The 21,770-nt window shown below is 57.3% G+C and overlaps 2 protein-coding genes across 8 annotated transcripts in view; one reads left to right on the plus strand and one right to left on the minus strand.

Moving 5' to 3' along the window:
• The window catches only part of SLC1A7 (solute carrier family 1 member 7), a 56,302-nt gene extending 39,495 nt beyond the window's left edge, over nt 1–16,807 (plus strand). The window contains exons 5-10 of the mRNA XM_009250182.2: nt 10,417–10,516; nt 11,187–11,420; nt 13,178–13,372; nt 14,050–14,184; nt 15,007–15,109; nt 15,741–16,807. Coding sequence (XP_009248457.2) covers nt 10,417–10,516; nt 11,187–11,420; nt 13,178–13,372; nt 14,050–14,184; nt 15,007–15,109; nt 15,741–16,100 — 1,127 coding nt within the window. The 3' untranslated portion in view covers nt 16,101–16,807. The remainder of the gene's footprint in view (nt 1–10,416; nt 10,517–11,186; nt 11,421–13,177; nt 13,373–14,049; nt 14,185–15,006; nt 15,110–15,740) is intronic.
• Nucleotides 16,808–18,500: 1,693 nt separating this feature from the next.
• The window catches only part of PODN (podocan), a 33,743-nt gene continuing 30,473 nt past the window's right edge, over nt 18,501–21,770 (minus strand). For all 7 annotated transcript variants that reach the window (XR_010138282.1, XM_054554532.2, XM_054554528.2 and 4 more), the window contains one exon: nt 18,501–19,492. The gene's annotated coding sequence lies outside the window, so the exon portion shown is untranslated. The remainder of the gene's footprint in view (nt 19,493–21,770) is intronic.

The following is a 21,770-nucleotide window of genomic DNA, read 5'->3' on the forward strand; positions in this document are numbered from 1 at the left end:
GCCCCCAAAGTCCCTTCCAAGCCACGCGTTTCCCTCTACCCCACGTCACTGCCCGGGTCAAGGCCGTGTGGTCTCTTGCCTGGTTCCTGTGAAAGCTGCCTAGAAAACTTCCAGGGCTGTCCCTGCTGGTGTGTCCAGCTCCAGAGGTCACAAGTCTGACTGTGCTCTGCCCGTTGCCCCTGGAAAGGGGCCGAACCCCTAGTGCTGGCTGAAGAGCCCTGTGAGACTAGCCCGTGTGCTCCTCTCTGCACAACCCTCAGCCCGGCTGCTCTTGCCAGTCCCCCTCCACATTTGTCATCTTCAGGGTGCTCCTCACAAGCGCCATGCCCTCAGGAGAGTCCTCCCCAGACTAGGCCAAGTGCCCCGGGCTACACTGCCTGGTTACTCTGTGAGCACTAGACTCGATTGCAAGGATATCATTGCTTGCTGTCTGCACAGCCACGACCAGCCCCACACAGGCAGATGGGCTTGTCTCCATCCACCCCAGAGCCCACCACTGCCGTGGATACAGCTGGCACTCAGCAGACCTGGTAGGGAGACGGGTGGACGGCTGGGTGACAATGGGTAATGGAGCTCTTCTCATCTGGGCCAAAACGCCAGGCATGCAGAGGGGCCAGGGCCTTGGTGACCCAAGTGTGTGAAACAACAATGTCTGAAAGTGCCTCTCGGCACATCTGATAAGCAGTCCCCACTCAGACTTTGTCAGGGCTGGGAACATAAGAAAAGGGCATCTACTGGCAGAGCAAAAGAACCAGAGACCCTTGGACTCAACTCACTGAGCGTTCGCTGCGCATGTGTAACTATCCATGCATCCGTGAACATTTGTGTGAGTGTACTGAGGTGGGGCGTATGAGGGTACCGAGGCAGGGCATGTGAGTGTACTGAGGTGGGACGTGTGAGTGTACCAAGACAAAGAGTGTGAGTGTACCGAGGCGGGTGTGTGAGTGGACTGAGGTGGTGTGTGTGAGTGTACTGAGGCAGTGTGTAAGTGTACTGAGGCAGGGTGTGTGAGTGTACCGAGGCGGTGTGTGTGAGTGTACCAAGACGGGGTGTATGAGTGTACCGACACTGTGTGAGTGTACCAAAGTGGTGTGTGTGAGTGTACTGAGACATGGTTTGTGAGTGTACCGAGATGAGGAGTGTGAGTGTACCGAGGCAAGGTGTGTGAGTGTACTGAGGTGGGGTGTGTGAGTGTACCGAGGAGGTATGAGTGTACCGAGGTAGGGTGCATGAGTGTAACGAGTCAGGGTGAGTGTACTGAGGCAGGGTGTGTGAGTGTACCGAGGCGGTGTGTGTGGGTGTTTCGAGGTGGTGTGAGTGTACTGTTGTGAGGTGTGTGAGTGTCCTGAGGCAGTGTGTGTGAGTGTACCAAGGCGGGGTGTGTGAGTGTAATGAGGCGGGTTGTGTGCGTGTACCGAGGCGGTATGAGTGTACTGAGGTGGGGTGCGTGAGTGTAACGAGTCAGGGCGAGTGTACTGAGGCAGGGTGTGTGAGTGTACCGAGGCAGTGTGTGTGGGTGTTTTGAGGTGGTGTGAGTGTACTGTTGTGAGGTGTGTGAGTGTCCTGAGGTGGTGTGTGTGAGTATACCAAGGTGGGGTGTGTGAGTGTAATGAGGCAGTGTGTGAGTGTACCAAGGCAGGGTGTGCAAGTGTACCGAGGTGGGGTGTGAGTGTACCAAGATGGTGTGTGTGGGTATGTGAGTGTACCAAGTCAGTGTGAGAGTACCCAGATGATTTGTGTGAGTGTTCTGAGGCGGGGTGTGTGAGTGTTCTACAGCAGTGTGTGTGAGTGTAATGAGGTGGTGTGTGTGAGTGTACCGAGGTGGTGTGTGTGATTGTACCAAGGTGGGTTGTGTGAATGTACCAAGGTGAGGTGTGTGAGTGGACAAAGGCGAGGTGTCTGAGTGGACTGAGGCAGTGTGTGTGAGTGTACCGAGGCGGTGTTTGTGAGTGGACCAAGGCAGGGTGTGGGAGTGTACTGGTGCAGGGTGTGTGAGTGGACTGAGGTGGGGTGTGTGAATATATCAAAGCAGTCTGAGTGTACCAAGGCAAAGTGTGTGAGTGTACTGAGGCAGGGTGTGGCAGTGTACCGAGGTGATGTGAGTGTACTGAGGCGGGTATGTGAGCGTACTGAAGCAAAGTATGTGAGTATACCAAGGCAGTGTGTGAGTGTGCCGAGACAATGTGTGTGAGTGTACCGAGGTGGTGTGTGTGAGTGTACCGAGGCGGTGTGTGTGAGTGTACAGAGGTAAAGCATGTGAATGTACCAAGGCAAGTCATGTGAGTGTACCAAGGCAAGGTGTGTGAGTGTACCAAGGCGGGTTGTGTGAGTGTACCAAGGCAGTGTGTGTATGTGTACCAAGGCGGCATGTGTGAGTATACCAAGGTCAGGTGTGTGAGTGTACCGTGGTGGTGTGTGTGAGTGTACTGAGGCAGTGTTTGTGAGTGCACCAAGGTGGTGTGTATGAGTGGACCGAGGTAGGAAGTGTGAGTGTACCAAAGCAAGACGTGTGAGTGTACTGAGGCAGGGTGTGTGAGTGTACCGAGGTGGGGAGAGTGAGTGTACCAAGGCGGGGAGTGTGAGTGTACCGAGGTGGGTTGTGTGAGTGTACCAAGGCGGGATGTGTATGTGTACTGAGGCGGTATGTGTGAGTGTACCAAGGTTGGGTGTGCAAGTGTACTGAGGCAGTGTGTGTGAGTGTAGCGAGGCTGGTTGTGTGAATGTACCAAGGTGGGTTTTGTGAGTATACTGAGGTGGGGTGTGTGAATGTACCGATGCGGTGTGTGTGTGGGTGTGTGTGGATGTGTGAGTGTTCCAAGGTGGGGTGTATGAGTGTGCCAAGGTGGTGTATGTGAATGTACCAAGGCAGGGGTGTGTGAGTGTACCGAGGCAGGGTGTGTGTGTATCAAGGTGGTGTGAGTGTACCAAGACAAGGTGTGTGAGTGTACTCAGATGGGGTGTGTGAGTGTACCGAGATGGTGTGAGTATAATGAGGTGGTGTGGTGTGTGAATGTACAGAGGCATGGTTTCTGAGTGTACTGAGTTGGGGTGTGTGAGTGTACCAAGGTAGTGTGAGTGTACTGAGGTGGTGTGTGTGAGTGTACTGAGACAGGGTGTGTGAGTGTACCAAGGTGGGGTAAGTGTACCGAGGAGGTGTGTGTGTACTGAGACAGGGTGTGTGCCAAGGTGAGGTGTGTGAGTGTAACGAGGACGGGTATGAGTGTACCGAGGTGGTGTGTGTGAGTGTACCAAGGTGGTGTGAGTGTACTGAGGCAAGCTGTGTGAGTGTATCAAGGCAGCGTGAGTGTACCGAGGTGGTGTGAGTATATTGATGCAATGGGTATGAGTGTACTGAGGTGGTATGTGTCAGTGTACCGAGGCAAAGTGAGGGTATCGTGGTGGGGTGTGTGAGTGTATCAAGGCGTGGTGTGTGAGTATACCAAGGTGGTGTGAGTGAGTGTACTGAGGCGGCTGAGTGTACTGAGGCGAGGTGTGTGAGTGTACCGAGGCAGGGTGTGTGAGTATACCGAGGCAGGCTGTGTGAGCGTACTGAGGTGGTGTGTGTCAGTGTATCGATGTGGGGTATGTGTGTGTACCAAAGCGGTGTGTGAGGTACCAAGGCAGTGTGAGTGTACCGAGAAGGGGTGTGTGAGTGTACCGAGGCAGAGTGATTATACTGAGGCAGTGTGAGTGTACCAAGGTGGTGTGTGAGTGTACCGAGGCAGTATGTATGAGTGTACCAAGGCAGGTTATGTGAGTCTACCAAGGCGCTGTGAGTGTACTGTGGTGGTGTGAGTGTACTGAGGTAGTATGTGTGAGCCTACCGAGGCAGTATGTGTGCATGTACCAAGGCGGGTTGTGTGAGTGTACAGAGGTGGGCTGTGAGTGTACTGAGGCAGGGTGTGAGTGTTTCGAGGCAGTGTGAGTGTAATGAGACGTGTGTGAGTGCGAGGCAGGGTGAGTGTACCGAGGCGGGGTGCGTGAGTGTACCAAGGCAGTGTGAGTGTAATGAGGCAGAATGAGTGTACTAAGGTGGTGTGGGTGTACCGAGGCAGTGTATGTGAGTGTACTAAGGCAGTGTGAGTGTACCAAGGCAGGGTGTGTGAGTGTACCAAGGCAGGGTGTGTGAGTGTACCGAGGCAGGTTGTGTGTACTGAAGAAAGTTGTGTAAGTGTACTGAGGCAACGTGAGTGTATCGAGGCAGTATGTTTGAGTGTACCAAGGCCAGTTATATGAGTGTACTGAGGCGGTATGAGTGTACTGAGGCAGAGTGAGTGTACCGAGGTGGTGTGTGTGAGCGTACTGAGGTGGTATGTGTGAGTGTACTGAGGCAGTGTGTATGTGTGTACTGAGGCGGGCTGTGTGAGTGTGCTGAGGCAGGTGGTGTGAGTGTACTGACGCAAGGTGTATGACTGTTCTGAGGCAGTTCGAGTGTAACAAGGGTGAGGTGTGAATGCATTGAGGCGGGGTGAGTGTACCAAGGCTGGGTGTGTGAGTGTACCGAGGCAGTGTGAGTGTAACAAGGTGGAGTGTGTGAGTGTACCAGGGTGGTGTGACCGTATGAGTGTACCAAGGCGGGGTGTGTGAGTGTAACAAGGCAGACTGTGTAAGTGTACCAAGGCAGTGTGAGTGTACTGAGGTGGGGTGTGTGAGTGTAACAAGGCAGTGTGTGAGTGTAATGAGGCAGAGTGTGTGAGTGTACCAAGGCAGTGTGAGTGTACGGAGGTGAGGTGTGTGAGTGTACTGAGGCAGGATGTGTGAGTGTAGCAAGGCAGGTTTTGTGAGTGTATGAGTGGGGTGTGTGTGTGTACCGAGACGGGGTGTGTGAGCCTACCGAGGCGGTGTGAGTGTACCAAGGGAGGGTGAGTATACTGAGGCGGGGCATGTGAGTGTACCGAGATGGGGCGTGTGTGTGTGTATTAAGGCAGTGCATGTGAGTGTACAGAGGCGGGGTGTGTGAGTTTACCGAGATGTGGTGTGTGAGTGTACTGAGGTGTGGTGAGTGTACCAAGGCAGGGTGTGTGAGTGTACCGAAGTGGGGTGAGTGCACCAAGATGGGGAGTGTGAGTGTACAAAGGAGGTGTGAGTGTACCAAGACAAGGTGTGTGAGTGTACCAAGACAGGGAGTGTGAGTGTACCGAGGCAGGGTGTGTGAGTGTACTGAGGTGGTGTAAGTGTACTGAGGCAGTGTCAGTGTTCCGAGGCAGTGTGAGTGTACCAAGGCGGTGTGTGTGTGTGTACCGAGGTGAGGTGTGTTCGTGAACTGAGGTGAGGTGTGTGCGTGAACCGAGACAGGTTGTGTGAGTGTACCGAGGAAAATTGTGTGAGTGTACTGAGGCAATGTGAGTGTAACAAAGCGGGGTGTGTGAGTGTATGGAGGTGCAGTGAGTGTCCTGAGGCGGTGTGTGTGAGTGTACCAAGGTGGTGTGAGTGTAACGAGGTGGAATGTTTGAGTGTTCCAAAGCAGTGTGAGTGTACAGAGGTGAGGTGGGTGAGTGTACCGAGGCGGGCAGTGTGAGTGTACCGAGGTGAGCAGTGTGAGTGTCCTGAGGTGGGTTTTGTGAGTGTACCAAAGTGGAATGTGTGAGTGTACCGAGGCAGGGTGTTTGAGTGTACTGAGGTGGTGTGAGTGTACCAGGGCAATGTCAGCATACTGAGGTGTGGTGTGTGAATGTACCAAGGTGGGGTGAGCGCACCAAGGTGAGATGTGTGAGTGTACCGAGATGGGGGGTGTGAGTTTACCGAGGCATGCTGTGTGAGTGTACTGAGGTGGGGTGAGTGTACCGAGGTGGGCTGTGTGAGTGTACAAAGGTAGGGCATGTGAGTGTACCGAGGCAGTGTGTGTGAGCGTACCAAAGTGGGGTGTGTGAGCGTACTGAGGAAAGTTGTGTGAGTGTACTGAGGCCATGTGAGTGTAACGAAGCGGGGTGTGTGAGTGTATCGAGGTGGGGTGAGTGTACTGAGGTGGAGTGTGTGTGTACCAAAGCTAAGTGAGTGTACAGAGGTGGGGTGGGTGAGTGTACCGAGGCGAGCAGTGTGAGTGTACCGAGGTGGGTTTTGTGAGAGTACCAAAGTGGAATGTGTGAGTGTACCAAGGCAGGCTGTTTGTACTGAGGCAGTATGAGTGTACCAAGGCAGTGTGAGTGTACCGAGGGGTGGCGTGTGAATGTACTGAGGTGAGGTGAGTGTAACAAGGTGAGGTGAGCGTACCAAGGTGGGGTGTGTGAGTGTACCGAGACGGGGTGTGTGAGTTTACCAAGGCATGCTGTGTGAGTGTACTGAGGTGGGGTGAGTGTACCGAGGTGGGGTGTGTGAGTGTACAAAGGCAGGGCATGTGAGTGTACCGAGGCGGTGTGTGTGAGTGTACCGAGGCGGAGTGTGTGAGAGTACCGAGGTGGTGAGAGTGTACCAAGGCAGGGTAAGTGTACTGAGGCAGGGTAAATGTACCGAGGTGGGTTGTGTGAGTGTACTGATGCAGTGTGTGTGAGTGTACCGAGGTGGCTTGTGTGAGTGTACAAAGGCAGGGTGTGTGAGTCTAACAAGGCTCAGTGTGTGTGTGCCGAGGCTGGTTGTGTGAGTGTACTGAGGTGCGTTGTGTGAATGTACCAAAACAAGGTGTGTGAGTGTACCAAGGCGGGGTGTGTGAGTGTACTGTGGTAGAGTGAGTGTACCGAGGCGGGGTGTGTGAGTGTACTGAAGTGGGGTGTGTGAGTGCACTGAGGCAGTGTGAGTGCACCAAGGCAGGGTGTGTGAGTGCACCCAGGCGGGGTGTGTGACTGCACTGAGGCAGTGTGTATGAGGGTACCGAGGTGGGTTGTGTGAGTGTACCAAGGCAGAGTGAGTGTACAAAGGCAGGGTGTGTGTACCGAGGTGGGGTGTGTGAGTATACCAAGGCAGGGTGTGTGAGTGTACTGAGGGGGTGTGTGAGTGTACTGAGGTGGGATGTGTGAGTGTACTGAGGTGGGATGTGTGAGTGTGCCAAGGCAGAGAGTGTACAAAGGCAGGGTACGTGAGTGTACTGAGACAATGTGTGTGATTGTACTGAGGCAGGTTGTGTGAGTGTACTGAGGCAGGGTGTGTGAGTGCACCCAGGTGGTGTGTGTGAGGGTACCAAGGCATGTGGTGTGAGTGTATTGAGGCGGGGTGTATGCAGTGTGTGAGGGTACCGGGGCAGGTTGTGTGAGTGTATTGAGGTGGGGTGTGTGAGTGTACCAAGGCACTGTGTGTGAGTGTATTGAGGTGGTGTGTGTGAGTGTACCAAGGTGGTGTGTGTGGATGTGTGAGTGTACCAAGGTGGTGTGTGTACCGAAGTGGTGTGTGAGTGTATCAAAGCAGAGTGCGTGAGTGTATTGAGGCATGGGGTGTGAGTGTACTGAGGCATGGGGTGTGAGTGTACTGAGGCATGGGGTGTGAGTGTACCGAGCCAGGGTTTGTGTGTGTGTGAGTGTACCGAGGTGGAGTGTGTGAGTGTACGAAGGCAGGGTGTGCAATTGTAATGAAGCAAGGTGTGTGAGTGTACCGAGGCTGTGTGTGTGAGTGTACCGAGGCAGGGTGTGTAAGTGTACTGAGGTGAGGTGTGTGAGTGTACCTAGGCGGGATGTGTGAGTGTACCAAGACAGGGTGTGTGAGTGTACTGAGATGGGGTGAGTTTACCGAGACAGTGTGAGTGTACCGAGTCAGTGTGTGTGAGTGTACGGATGCATGGTTTGTGAGTGTACGGATGCATGGTTTGTGAGTGTACTAAGGCAGGGTGTGTGAGTGTATTGAGGCTACGTGTGTGAAAGTACTGACGTGAGGCATGTGGGTGTACCGAGGTGGTGTGAGTGTACTGAGGCAGGGTGAATGTACTAAGGTGGGGTGTGTGAGTGTAATGAGGTGGGGGTGTGTGAGTGTACCAAGGCAGTTGAGTGTACTGAGGCAAGTTGTGTGACTGTACTGAGGTGGAGTGTGTGTGTACTGAGGTGGGGTGTGTGTACCAAGGCGGTGTGTGTGAATGTACCGAGGTGGTGTGACTGTACCAAGGCGGTTTGTGTGAGTGCACCAAGGCGGGTTGTGTGAGTGTACAGAGGCGGTGTGAGTGTACTGAGGCAATGTGAATGTACAAGGCGGTGTGAGTGTACTGAGGCGGTGTGAGTGTACCGAGGCAATGTGAATGTACAAGGCAGTGTGAGTGTACCGAGGCGGTGTGTGAGTGTACCGAGGCGGTGAGTGTACCGAGGCAGTGTGTGTGAGTGTACTGAGTCGGGGTGAATGTACCGAGGCGGGGTGTGTGAATGTAGCAAGGTGGGGTGTGTGAGTGTACCGAGGTGGTTGAGTGTACCGAGGCGAGTTGTGTGTGTGTACCGAGGCAGGGTGTGTGAGTGTACCGAGGCAGGTTGTGTGAGTGTACCGAGGCAGTGTGAGTGTAACGAGGCGGAGTGTGTGAGCGTACCAAGGCAGTGTGAATGTACCAAGGCAAGGTGTGTGAGTGTACCGAGGTGGGGTGTGTGGGTGTACCCAGGCAGGGTGTGTGAGTGTACCAAGGCAGTGTGTGGCTTACTGTGTGTGCTCATGCCTTCGCGTGCCCACATCTGCCAGTGCCTGTGTCTGTGTGCACGTGCATCTCTGTGTCCCTGCATCAGGGTGTGCCTGGCCTGTCCGTGCCTGTGTCTGTGTGCACCTGTGTCCCTGTGTTCCCCATCAGCATGTGCCTGGCTTACCTGTGCCTGGCTTACCTGTGCCTGTGTCTATGTGCACCTGTGTCTGTGTGTGCTCATGCCTGCGTGTGCCCACATCTGCCTGTGCTCATGTCTGTGTGCAGCTGCATCCCTGTGTCCCCGCATCAGCGTGTGCCTGGTCTTTCCGTGCCTGTGTCTGTGTGCATCAGCTTCTGTGTATGCCTGTGCCTGTCAGTGTCCACATCTGCCGGTGCCCATGCCTGTTGGTGCAGATACCAGTGTCTGCCCACGTGTGTGAGTGAGCACACTTGCACAGCCGCTCTGAGCAGGGCTTTCTTTGGTCCCCTCAATCCAGCCTCCTTTCCCCACTCCATCCCTGGGATGTGGCTGGTGCTAAGGTCCTGCTGGCCCTGCCGTGAGGGAGCCCCCGTGCCACACCAGGGCTCCATGCACACTGGCTCCCAGCAGCCAGTCCTTGGATGCCCCGGGGAAAATCCAAATGGACCTGAGGAGTGGGCAGGGAGCCCGTGCATGGTGGTGGTGAAGCCTGGGGAGGGCGGAGCCGGCAGGGGAATCTAGCTCCATATCAGCCAGGCGGCAGGAAGACAGGTGGGCAGGGGTAGGCCCAGGGTCACCTCCAACTCCAGCCTCTCCTGCCCACCCTGACAGGGCCCCCACCTCACCCTGTCACCACGGGGTAGCTGCTCCATGGACTGTGTGGCTCAGGCTTCTCAGGACAGGCAGAGAGCCCTTCTCTGGTGTCCCACAGGCCAGGGTTTGAATCCCACCCTGCCTCCCTGGGTGAGCCCCAGTACCATGACAGTGGGCCTCATGAGGGCAGCTGTAGAGAGTGCCCTGCTCCCCACGTCGGTCTCACCAGGAGGTAGGGCAGCCATTCAGTCCCTGTTTCAGGACTGGCCTGACAGAGCTCACCCCACGGAGCTGTTCCCACACCACCCTTTCCTGGTGTGTGCGAGCTGGGGAGGAAGGCCTAGAATGCCGGGGGAGGCGCCAGGAGCATCAGGAAAGGCCCTAGTCCTCACTCACCATTGATCACTGTGCATCTAACATGCTCCAGCTAAGGAGATGCAGTTCTTCCTCTCGCTGAGCTAACCTCGCAGAGGAGATGGGAAAAAACCCAGACAGTTATGTTGTAATAGGCCCTAAGAGGAGATATTGAAGAATAAGTGGGAGTTTGCAAAGGGGAGTGGGGATGGCTTCCAAGCTGTTTGGAGAGCGGGCAGCCAGTGCCTGGGGCATTGTAAACGGCCTGCTCAAAGCCCTGAGGCAGTGAAGAGCTGGACTCCCTCCTTCCAGAAACTTAAGAAGGCCAGTGGTGCCAGGGCACAGTGAGATGGGCAGGAGCAGGAGAGAGGGGCAGGCAGGGCCCACTCGAGTGGGGCTGAGGCATCGAGCTGGGTGAGGCAGCAGGGAGCTTGACATGGCCTAAGTGCACAGCAAAGCCAGGGGTGCGCTTGGCAGGGAGCATTTTTATCTTAAGGAGATGACATTGGCTGCTGCGTGAAGGAAGGCGAGAGAGGAGGAAGACATGAGAGCACTGTGGGGTCGGTGGTGGAGTGGAGGAGGAGAGAGGGAGAGAGTGAGTGGGGGGAGTGGGGGGAGTGTTGGCGCATCAAGGCTGCTGGGAAGCCAGCCATGCTGAGACCCATATGGGCCTGTGGGTCTGTCCCTGCTTTACCACAGCGTGCCTACACCCCCACCTGGGGGTGTGACATGCTCTTGTGTCCCTGACCCGCAGGCATCATGCTGGGCCGCATGGGTGACAGCGGGGCCCCCCTGGTCAGCTTCTGCCAGTGCCTCAATGAGTCAGTCATGAAGATCGTGGCAGTGGCTGTGTGGTAAGCCTCCTCATTTACCCACCTCACCCCGGCCAGCCCTGGGTGGATGGAGGGAAGACATGACCCCACCCTCTTTTCCCCTAAAGTGAGCAGAAAGCTGCGCCCAGGCTCAGCCCTGGGCCGGGGCCTCCGGAGCTACATGTGTTTCCATGGGTCCCCCAGCCCCAGCCAGGCCTGGCTCTGGCCCTGGGCCTGCCCCTTCCAGCTTGGTCTAAGAGCTCAGCCCGGCTCTGCTGCTCTCCTGGGCTCAGTTTCTCCATCACGTGGAGCCTTATCAGCTCAGCTTTTGGAGAAAGGAAAGCTGGCGGTGAGAACTAGCTGCTATTCCTTGGTCCAGAGTTCAGAGTTCAGGAGCTCAGAGGGGAACGCACCGAGGGAGGGCTGCCCAGGCGCACTGTGTAGGCTCTGGCGTTGTTGGGCCTGAAATGGGGGCCTCCTGAAGGCAGGGCGGGGGAAGGAGTGGCAGAGGTTGTCCGGAGCTGGGGCGGTGGAGGTAACGGTATGAAGGACGCCATGTGCTGAGCCTGGGCCGGGCACCTTGGCACAGTCTTGCTCTGTCCTCGCAGGAGCCCCAGGAAGCTCAGGGAGAAGGCCGCGCAGCGATGCGGGGCTGGGGCCGGGGTGTGTCTGCCTGCCTGGTTCCTGAGCCTGGCTGCCCCGCCGCCCCCAGGTATTTCCCCTTCGGCATTGTGTTCCTCATCGCCGGCAAGATCCTGGAGATGGACGACCCGAGGGCCGTCGGCAAGAAGCTGGGCTTCTACTCGGTCACCGTGGTGTGCGGGCTGGTGCTCCACGGGCTCTTCATCCTGCCCCTGCTCTACTTCTTTATCACCAAGAAGAATCCCATCGTCTTCATCCGCGGCATCCTGCAGGCCCTGCTCATCGCGCTGGCCACCTCCTCCAGGTAGCCCCGGGGACGGGCAGGACGGTGGGGAGCTGGGGTGGGGGCTGAGCCCTGTCCGTCTGTCCAGCCATCATTTGTTCATAGCCACAGAACCACCAAAGCGCCAGTGTGGCCCACCTCACAAATGCGGGGACGGCTGGTGCTAGGGTAACAAGACTGACGTGGGGGACTTTCGGCCTTTGTCGAGGCCTCCCCTTCCCCCACGGCCCCAGTCCTCAAGCTCACTGAGTCCGCATGGGGGCGGCCTCGACGCGCCAGGGCAGACAGCGCAGTCGAGTCACTGGGAAATCACATCAGCAACCCACTGCTGCTGCCTTTTGCCCCACAAGGTGCTTCTCCTGGAGTCGGGCCCTGTGTTGCTCTAGGAGCTTGGTCTGTCCACTGCTGCTGGGATGTCCTGGCTGGGTGCCCTGTCACAACCTTGGCAGTGTTGCTAGACCTCAGGGACTTGAGCCATGGCTCTGTCACTCACTCGCTGTGCCTGGGTATTGCTTTCCTCATGCACAGACTGGGGGAGATTCCAGCTTCCAGCTCACAGGGTTGCTGTGGAGGTTGAGCTCCTCCTTGCCAGGCTGGGCCAGGTGAGCCAGCACTTGGCCTTAAGGATCCCAAACCACAGCCCAGTGCAGAGACCTCAGGAATTTAGAGTTGTGCAAACCACGTCGTTGGTGGGGGGGGGGGGGCAGGAAGGAAGTGGTCCCTTATGGAGCATTTAGTGCTGTGAAGGCAGGGTGGCTCTCCCCATGGCAAGTGTCTGAGCTCCACATTAAGGGAGTCGCAGGAACTTAACCCACATCTTTCTGGCACTGAAGGCCTCACTCTTCCCTCTAGCCCTCACTTGGGCCTTGGCTTCCCCATCTGTAAAATGCCCTGCAGGCCTCTGTACCCAGCAGTCATATGACACCCACCCTTGGCAGCAGATGCACCTCCTGCAGGATTCAGGAGGAGCAGACCCCAGTGAAGAAAAGCCCAGGAGCCATTGCCAGGAACACCCTCCCGAAGATACGGGGTCAGGGGGCAGGACAAAGCCCCAAACATGCCAGCTCCCATGCCAGGGGCCAAGCCTGCCAGAGCCAGCAGTCCCCTGGCCATCTCCTGCCAGCAGGAACCACAGCCTCAAGCCCAGCAGGTCTGGAGCTCCTGAGAGGCTCTGGCGAGTAGGACCGGCCTTCCAGGCAGAGGCCCGGGGGAGAGGAAGACATGGGGGCCACACTGGCCTGTTTTAGTCCCAGCACTGCCACTAGGAACTCTCATGACAAACATAGTAATAATAATAGTCATGGTCACCATTGACTGAGTGGGTACAATGGGCCAGGTGCTGTCCAAGCCCGTAGTCGTTTAATCCTCCTAGTAGCTCTGTGACCCAGGTCTTTTTGGGACAAAGATGCTGAGGCACAGGGTTCAGGAACTTGCCAGGGCCACTTGACAGGAGGCTGGAATCTAAGCCCAGACAGCCTGGCCCAGAGCCCTGCTGCTCAGACCTCCATATCCCTCGGCACAGCAGTGTGACATGGGTCAGCCCCGCCCTCTGGGCGTCAGCTTCCCCATCTGTAAAAGGCACCCAAACACCTCCCTCATAGGAAGAACCAAGTGAGAGCACTGCGGTGCCCGTGGTCCTTCCCTCCTGCCAGAGCAGCGCCACAGGGGCACAAACACTCCTGGCGGGGTGGCTGCCTGGGGCAGGGTGAGCTTCCCGACGGAGGCCCCAGCCATCCTGGAGGAGGGTGCTGGGCAGACACCGGCCCCTCTAACCGTAGCTCAGCCACACTGCCCATCACCTTCAAGTGCCTGCTGGAGAACAACCACATTGACCGGCGCATCGCGCGCTTCGTGCTGCCCGTGGGTGCCACCATCAACATGGACGGCACTGCGCTCTACGAGGCCGTGGCCGCCATCTTCATCGCCCAGGTCAACAACTACGAGCTGGACTTTGGCCAGATCATCACCATCAGGTGCACCCTGACACTGCACCTGTGTGGATGGGGCGGGGGCTGGGGGCCTTGGGGATTCCCAGGCTCCCAGACTTGAGGGGTATCTGAGGTGAGCGAGCCCGGGCTTGGAGCACAGCAGGCAGAGGGCCGGGGCAGGGAGCTCCGAGCCTAGAGGACAGGCCAGGAGGGAGGGCATTGCTGGTGGGCACAGGGCGAGCAGAGGCCAGGGACAAGACTCAGGACCTTGGAGAGGCCGCCGGTGCAGCAGGAGCCGAGGAAGGGGTGCTGGGATGGGGCTGAAGTTGACGGAGGCCTCACAGGCCAGCCAAGCACACAGGTCTGACCCTGGAGGCCAGGCCCCAGAGGGAGGCAGGCAGAGCCATGTGGTGGTCAATCAGAGTCCCAGGGCAGCTCCATAGCAATATAGCTTCCTGGAACCCACAGAGGCACAGCTCCAGACACTGGTGTTTGCACATTTCCCAGGGGTTCTCCTGAGGCCAGGAATGGGGGTCCATGGGGCTGCAGGACTGTGAGGAGGGTCTTGACCCCGAGAGCTCCCTGGTGTGGCATTCCTACCCACCCCCCACACCAAATGGCTGTCCCAGAGGCCCTGACACTCAACCTCTTCCTTGGAGCCAGACCCTGACAATGCACCCCACCCCTCCTGCTGCTCCTCTTCCCCTTCCCACCCCCTGCAGTATCACAGCCACTGCAGCCAGCATTGGGGCAGCTGGCATCCCCCAGGCCGGCCTCGTCACCATGGTCATCGTGCTCACCTCCGTGGGACTGCCCACCGATGACATCACCCTCATCATTGCCGTTGACTGGGCTCTGTGAGTGGACTTTGCCTCTAGCTCTAGCCCTCTGGGAGGGGCTGACTTCAGGGTCAGCAGGGATCAGGGTGAGGGGCTGAGTCCCTTCCCCAGGGTAGAAGGCTGGGGACTGCCCCGCTTGGCACCGTGGGAGTGCCCTACTCATCAGCACAGGCCTGGCTGCATAATTTGCGGGGTCCAGTGTTCAAAAATGAAAATGTGGAACCCAGTCCAAAAACTGTAAAGGCCAGGCATGATGACTCACGCCTATATGTCCCAGAACTTTGAGAGGCCATGGCAGGAGGATTCCTTGAGCCCAGGAATTCCAGAGCCCAGCCTGGGCAACACAGCAAAATCCCCATCTCTACTACAAATTAGAAAAAAAAAAAAATTAGCTGGGAGTGGTGACATGTGCCTATAATCCCAGCTACTCGGGTGGCTGAGGCACAAGAATTGCCTGAACCCGGGAGATGGAGGTTTCAGTAAGCCGAGATGGCACCACTGCACTCCAGCCTGAGTGACAGAGCAAGACTCTGTCTCAACAAACAAACAAACAAACAAACAAACAAAAAACCTATAAAGAATTTCAAGACAGAAACAGCAGAGGATTAAACCAAACCTAACCCTTCTAAGCATGGGGACCTGTGGGACCCACAGCCACATGCCAAGAAGCTGCTTCAATGATGCCAAAGGGTGGGCTTGGGAGGAGCCAGGAAGCCATCTGGCTTCAGGCTCTGCATGACAGCTGGTCACCGGCCGTGCTGTACTGTGCTGGGTTGAGCACTGCCCTCTTCCAGCTCCCCTTCAAGTGCCCACCACTCACCCCCAACCTTGGCTCACCAGGGACCGTTTCCGCACCATGATTAACGTGCTGGGTGATGCGCTGGCAGCGGGGATCATGGCCCATATATGTCGGAAGGATTTTGCTCGGGACACAGGCACCGAGGTGAGAGCAGTGAGGTCCAGAGGCCGCCAGGAGGGTGGAGCCAGGTGGGGTGGGCAGGGCACCAGATCTTCCACCAACCAGCTGGGCAGCCTCCAGCCAATCCCTCCCTCCATGCCTCTGGGCCTCGGTCTCCTCATCGGTTACAGGATGACTAATTCCTCTAACATCTATTTATTGAGCACCCGCTGTGGCTGGCGCTGATATAGACACAGGAAGAACAGTGGAACAAGATATGATAAACTCCCCCGCCCTCGTGTCAGGATGGTCTGTCCAGTTTATCCACCATGTGAGCATTTGTAGGTCTGTGCAGGCTGTGTGGGCTTCAGGCTCCTTCTGCAGGCACACGGAGAAGGCTGTCCCCACATCATGGGGAAGAAGCTGAGGTCAGGCAGGGGAGCCACTGATTCCCCAGATGGACCCTGTGGATTAAGTCCCCTCCTCTACTAAGCCAGCTCCAGTGGGAGGCAGGACAGCTTGGGAACAGGAGCCCAAGGAGGCTGTGACCTGCTGAGGTCACACAGCGTGTCTGCAGGAAAATCCATCTTGTGGTTCCTAGCCCTGAGCTCATTCTGCCCCCCTGGCCCTCAGTCCTCCCTGGTGTCTAACCTTGGTCCCTCCTGCTGCTACCAAGGCCTGTTTCCCTTCACCAGAAACTGCTGCCCTGCGAGACCAAGCCAGTGAGCCTCCAGGAGATCGTGGCAGCCCAGCAGAATGGCTGTGTGAAGAGTGTAGCCGAGGCCTCCGAGCTCACCCTGGGCCCCACCTGCCCCCACCACGTCCCCGTTCAAGTGGAGCAGGACGAGGAGCCACCCACTGCGAGTCTGGACCACTGCACCATCCAGATCAGCGAGCTGGAGACCAATGTCTGAGCCTGCAGAGCTGCAGGAGCGGGCGAGACCTCCAGGGGCAGGGTCCTGAGGCAGGAACTCAACTCTCCAACCCTCCTGAGCAGTCGGCAGGGGCCAGGATCACACATTCTTCTCACCCTTGAGAGGCTGGAATTAACCCCGCTTGACGGAAAATGGATCTCAGAGAAGGGAAAGGCTGCATGGGGGAGCCCCAGCCAGGGAGTGATGGGCCCGGCATTGCCCGAGGCCCCGCTGTGACAGTTTCCCTGGTGTGAGCCCAGTGAGGGCAGCAGGCAGGGGTTATCCGGCCCCACTTTCTGGATGACAGACTTGAGGCCCTGAGAGCTGAAAACACTCGTCCAAGGTCTCACGTTAAGGTCAAGACACTAACTCAAATCTTTCAAGCCCCGCCTCTCCTCTTGGAGGACAGGGCAGCCTGCAGCTGTGTCCAGGCCCAGGCCCCACCCCATAACAGGTGGCCTCAGCCACATAGTTCTCCCCAAGGGGAGCAGCCCAGGGCCAAGCCCCGCTGCCTTCCCCAGGCCACAGTGCGTCCAGTCTCCTGTCCTGCCACATGTCTCTTGCAAAGCTCCTTGGATGTGGAGACAGATGATGTCTTTACTAGAGCTGAAAGGCCCCCTCGACACATCCAGGCCAACCACCCACGGGATAGGTAGGCAAGCCAGGACTCCAGGAAGGAGGTGCAGCCAGGATGCTCTGGTGGAGCTGCCGATGGGGCCCTGGTGTCAGAACTCCCCAAAGGCCTGTCCATCCAAGTGGAGTCAGGTTTTCTATTCCTTTCTGTGTTTGCAAATTCAGTGTTAACTAAATAAAGGTATTTTGTTTTTCACTTCTTGTAGGCTTCAACACCTTATGCTAGCCAGCAAATATGATATTAGCTACTGGGCTAATTAATACAGGCAGCAAGAGTGCAGACGGGCCTGTCTGGGCAGCCAGGATATGGGCAGGCCTATGCAGGTGGCCAGAATCTAACAGGCTTGTCCATTTGGCTGGAGTGTAGACAGGTCTGTCTAGGCTGCCAGTGTGTGGACAGGCCTGTATGGGCAGCCAGAGTGCAGAGGAGCCTGTCCTGGTGGCTGCAGTAAGGACAGTCCTGTCTGAGCTGTCACTTGCAGAAGACAGAGTACAAGCTAGCCTACCCAGGAGCCTGTCTCAATAACCACAGGGCGGCTGGGTGTCGTCCAGTGTGGACAGACCTCTTTGCCATGCATGGCCTAGGCTGTACTCTGCAGGCAGGGCCTTGAGATCAGTCCCCAAAGAAGAAACAGATTTCCTTCCCAGTCTGGCTCCCCGTGGTGAATGCTTTGCTTTAGACAGGGGCGTGCCCAGGGACATTTCCAGATGGTCTCCCTCATTCTCCCACGCCAGGCTGCCTCCAGGAGGCCTACAGGGCACACAGAAGGGCCCTGGCAACACAGCCTGTTCCAGATATGCCTTGGGGAGAAGATACAGCTCTGGGGTCTGGAGGGGCTTGCACCATGATGCCCATGAAGACACTAAGGCCCAGGGAGGGGACGGGCCTCCCCCAGGTCACTCAGCGTCAGGAGGGCACCTGCTCCCAGTGCCCCACTCCTGAACTCCTTCCACGCTCCTCCCAGGGGTGGAGTCTAAGGAGTCTGGGAAGAGCATGACCCCAGGACACCTCCTCCCACTGCAGGGCTGGGGGCTGCAGGCCTCCACGAGAGCATCCTTCCTTCCCTGAGGCCTCCTCACCTGGGAGAGGTCAGATGTCATGCAATCGGTCATCCCACCTTCATGCGGACAAGCTTAGCAGCCCCTTCTCGGTGTCACATCTCTAAGACCCCTTGAGCAATCGAGTCGGTACCAGCACAAGGCAGGAGTCTGCTCTTTAGTGGACTTGGCAGGAGCATCCTTACGCACCTCCAGCGGCAGGGAGGTCACCACTTCCCAGGCATCTCAACCCACAGTGGGGCAGCTCTGCCCATCAGAGGCTCTTCTTAGCTCAGAGCTGGATACCACCTCCCAGTGGCAGCTCTCCCACTGGGGTGGAGAGCACACTGGGTGCATCTGTTAGCTCTTTCCTGGAAAGGTCTGCGGAGACCTGGGCCCCCAAGTCGGCTCTGCTCCAGCTCCCAGGCCTGCCTCCAGTCCCCTGCTCTCCTCTAGAACCCACTAGTAACACCCTCTCATTGCAAAGGTGACCCATGACCCTCCAGGTGAGCCCTTAACAGGCCCAAAGCCCACGAGGTCCTTTGCTTGGATGCTCCACCTCTGGAAATGCACAGCAAGCTCACAGGCCACGTGTGCTGGTTCAGGCCTCACCTACTATTCCCGAGTGGGCCATCTGCACACACCTCCAGGCCCCCTCGTCTGAGGCTATGCCCTGTTCTCCCGGGATGCCTGCCCGTGCAGCTACTCTGCGGGCCCGGAGAACTGGACTTTCCATTGATGCCTGCTGTTCTGGCCAGGGCGCTGAGGGGCTTGTATCCTGCCCCCTCCACCCGGCACCAGGCCAGCACCTGGCAGGAAGCAAGCACAGACATAGCCACAGGCTGCAGGGATAGGGATAATGCTTTTATATTAGTTTTTCTATAACAAGAAAAATCAGCTTTGAGATTTTTATCATTTTTTTCCTTAGAAAAGAATAAAAAATAAAGGCACCCGGAACTTCCCCCACAGGCCTGAAGAACAAAGGTGTCTCCTAGGTGCAGCTGCGCCCCTCCTCCCTGGCTCAGCCCAGCCCCATCACCTCTGCTTCACTCCTGCCCCAAGGCCCCAGCAGCACCCAGGGGGCTCTCCCGTCCTGCCTCCGCTGGGCTTGCCCATTGGAAAAGTGCCTGTGTCCTGCCAGGGCGTGGCAGGGAGGGACTCTTAGCAGAGTGACTGCCCAGCACCTGGAGGAGCAGGGTGGGCCAGGCCAGGCCAGCAGTCCTGAAGGCTCCTGCCCCAAAGGGTGGGAAAGGAATAAAAGCCAGCTTTTGTGAGTTCCAGAGGGTGGCAGGCACCTGGCCACAGAGCATGGATACCCTTGTGTCTTCTCCAGGGAACAGACGGACAGATGGACAGGGCAGACGGCGAGCTGCTATGGCTGATTCTGGCTGGGGCAAGAGCTGTCTGTGGCATAGGCTTTGGAGGGCTGTTCGCACATGACTTGTGCATGTGTGTGTGTGTGGTGTGTATGCACACGCATACACATGTCAGCAGGGGGAGGGAGTGGGTGCCTGTGTGTGCCAGGGCAGGGGCAGACCCTTCCCTGCAGGATTCAGAGGGCGTGGCAGCGGCAGTGGGTGTGTGACAGAGACTGTGGTGGTTTGGAGGGCAGTGTGTAACAGGCTGTGTGTGGCTGAGCTGGGTGTGTGAGGGTGTGACGTTTGTGCACCTGTCTGGCCGTGGGACACGCCGTGGGAAGGGGTGGGGATATGAGACTGTGTCAGCCCATGTCATGTGGGTTGCCCCATGTGTGCAGCTGGGTGTGTCTGTGTGAGCACGGCAGAGTGGGGGGCTCACAGCGCACAGGCGTGTGCTGCAGAAAAGAGTCCGGCGGTCCATCGTCCTGTGGAACATGTAAGAGAGTCAGGGGCCAGCTCACGGCAGACCCACCAGCCCAAGCAGCCTGAGGGGGCCTGCTGTGGGGAGCCCTGCTGGAGCGGGCTCTGGAAAGGCCAGGCTACTGTGAGTAGGGAGGGAGCGTTGGCCCTGGGAGTCCAGAGCCAGCGGGGTGCCAGAAGGCCTTTGGGTCCCACCAGCCACTCCCCAGGGCTTCTCCCAGAGCCCCATCCAACTGACCTGAGATGGGGCAGATTCTCACCCACCCCAGGACTCCACAGCCCCTCATGAGGGCTGTGGTGTCCCCACTGTATGGCCAGTCACCCTGTCACCCACCCCAACTCTGTGTGAGGACAATGCCTCAGAGAACCAGCTCCACCTTCATACTCCTGGGCCCTGGGAGCTGGAGAAGGTGACCCTCAAACTCAGCCTCTTGCCAGCCCCTCCACACTTGCACATACCTGACCCTGTGCACACTCTTCTCTCACCATCAACTTGCGCCCCTCTCCCAGCTCCCTCTGTCACCCACCCAAGTGGCCCTCAACAGCCCCCTCTGGTTCCTCTTTGTCCCAGGCCCTACTTCAGTCAACACTCAACAGTAGCCCGGCAGCCCCTCCCACGGCTACGCCCTGGCCCTGTGACCCCCAGCCTGGCTCACTCCTCACCAGCTCTCCTCTCTCCTCCGACCACACAGCCGCTCCTGGCTCCTCTCCAATGTCTTTCTCCTAGTCCCTGCCCACCAGCCCTCCTATCTGCACCTCATTCCCTACCCAACCTGACCCCAGGACCCACACCTGCAGCCAGCCTCCGGCCAACACACTCCTTTGTTCCTTGCCCTCCTGTCCTGAACCCTTGGCTGAAAAACCCAGCTGTGGGTGGATCCACCTGTCCGTTTTCTCCATACCTTTGGTCTGCGGAGCACCTCCCTGCTGCACAGAGAAAACGGAAGACTGGAGGCATCCGGCTGACATGGCTTCACGTCTGGCCACCAAGCCACCAATCTGCCTGTGACAGCAGCCACCCTGCCCTTTGTTCCTCCTGCTAAAGCCAGCAACTTCTACCATTCCCACAGGGGCCCTCACAGCCAGCTCTTTCCTACATCGGTAACTCCTCCTCCGGGCCAGCCTCTTCCCACCAGCACCCAAGCCAGCCGCCTCCGTTAAGACGATGCGTGTGGAAGATGCATGTGTGTGTTGGGGCATCTTCCCAGAGCCCCTCACACAGGGCTCCCCTCGAGAGGCCTTTGCTTCCCGTGAGGCTCAGAAAATGAGCACTTCTTGAACTTCACACCCCATTCCCACCTCTGCCCTCTCTCATCTCTCACAGCCAAACTTCTCAAAAGGCTGGTCTGCAGTGCCTGGACCCACTTCCTTTCCAGCTGCTCTTCTTATCCCAGCTTCCCCTACTGCTACAAAGTCACAGACAACCTCCAGGTGGAAAAATTCAGTGGGCGCTCCGCAGTGCTCAGCTCCTTCATTGCTCAGCTCCCTCAGTGCTCAGTTCCCTCAGTCCCTCAGCAGCACTGACACAGCCAAGTCCCCCACGTCTAGACAGGCCTGTGCATGCACGCACCATGTGTACATGTGTGCATGCAGCTGTGTATGTAAGGGCCTGTATACGTGGGTGCGCATGGGTGTTTTGTGTGCATGTACTCACATGCATGTACACACGTGTGCAAGTATGTACATAGTCTAGGCATGCAAATGTGTCATGGGGTACAAGCATGTATGTGTGTCTGTGTGCATGTGTGTGGTGTGTGTGTTCTGCCTGTGCATGGTTTGTGGATGTGTGTACATGTTGAGACGTGTGTGCACATGAATGTATGTGTGTTGGTGCATCCATGTGCATGTGGGTGCCTGTGTTACATACGTGTGCAAATGCCCTCTGCCCACGGCAGTCTGGGGTTTTCCTACCTCCTTTCCTAACTGCTCTGTCTCAGTTGCCTGCCCCCCTCACTCACTCTCCCTTGGCAAGCTTCCCCAGCCCCCTGCAGCTTGAGTGATTGTTTCAAGGCTAACAATGCCTGGATCCCTCTCTCCAGACTAGACCTCACTCCTGAGCCCCGACCCACACGTCCAGTGCCCCCCGGTCACTCCCGTGACAGCACCCTCACGCTGGGTGAGAATGTTCTGGAAGGTGTGGGCCTCCCATAGGCTTCAACCTTTCACCCACGGCCTGGTACATCCCAAGTGCTCTTATAAATTTGCTAAATGGGTGGATGAAGCAGAGGCCAGAGGGTGAAGAATGGATGGAAAGACCCTCTACCAGGATCAGGAAGGCTGCCC

This window comes from Pongo abelii, chromosome 1 (genome assembly GCF_028885655.2).
Source record: "Pongo abelii isolate AG06213 chromosome 1, NHGRI_mPonAbe1-v2.0_pri, whole genome shotgun sequence".
Classification (NCBI taxonomy): Eukaryota; Metazoa; Chordata; class Mammalia; order Primates; family Hominidae; genus Pongo; species Pongo abelii.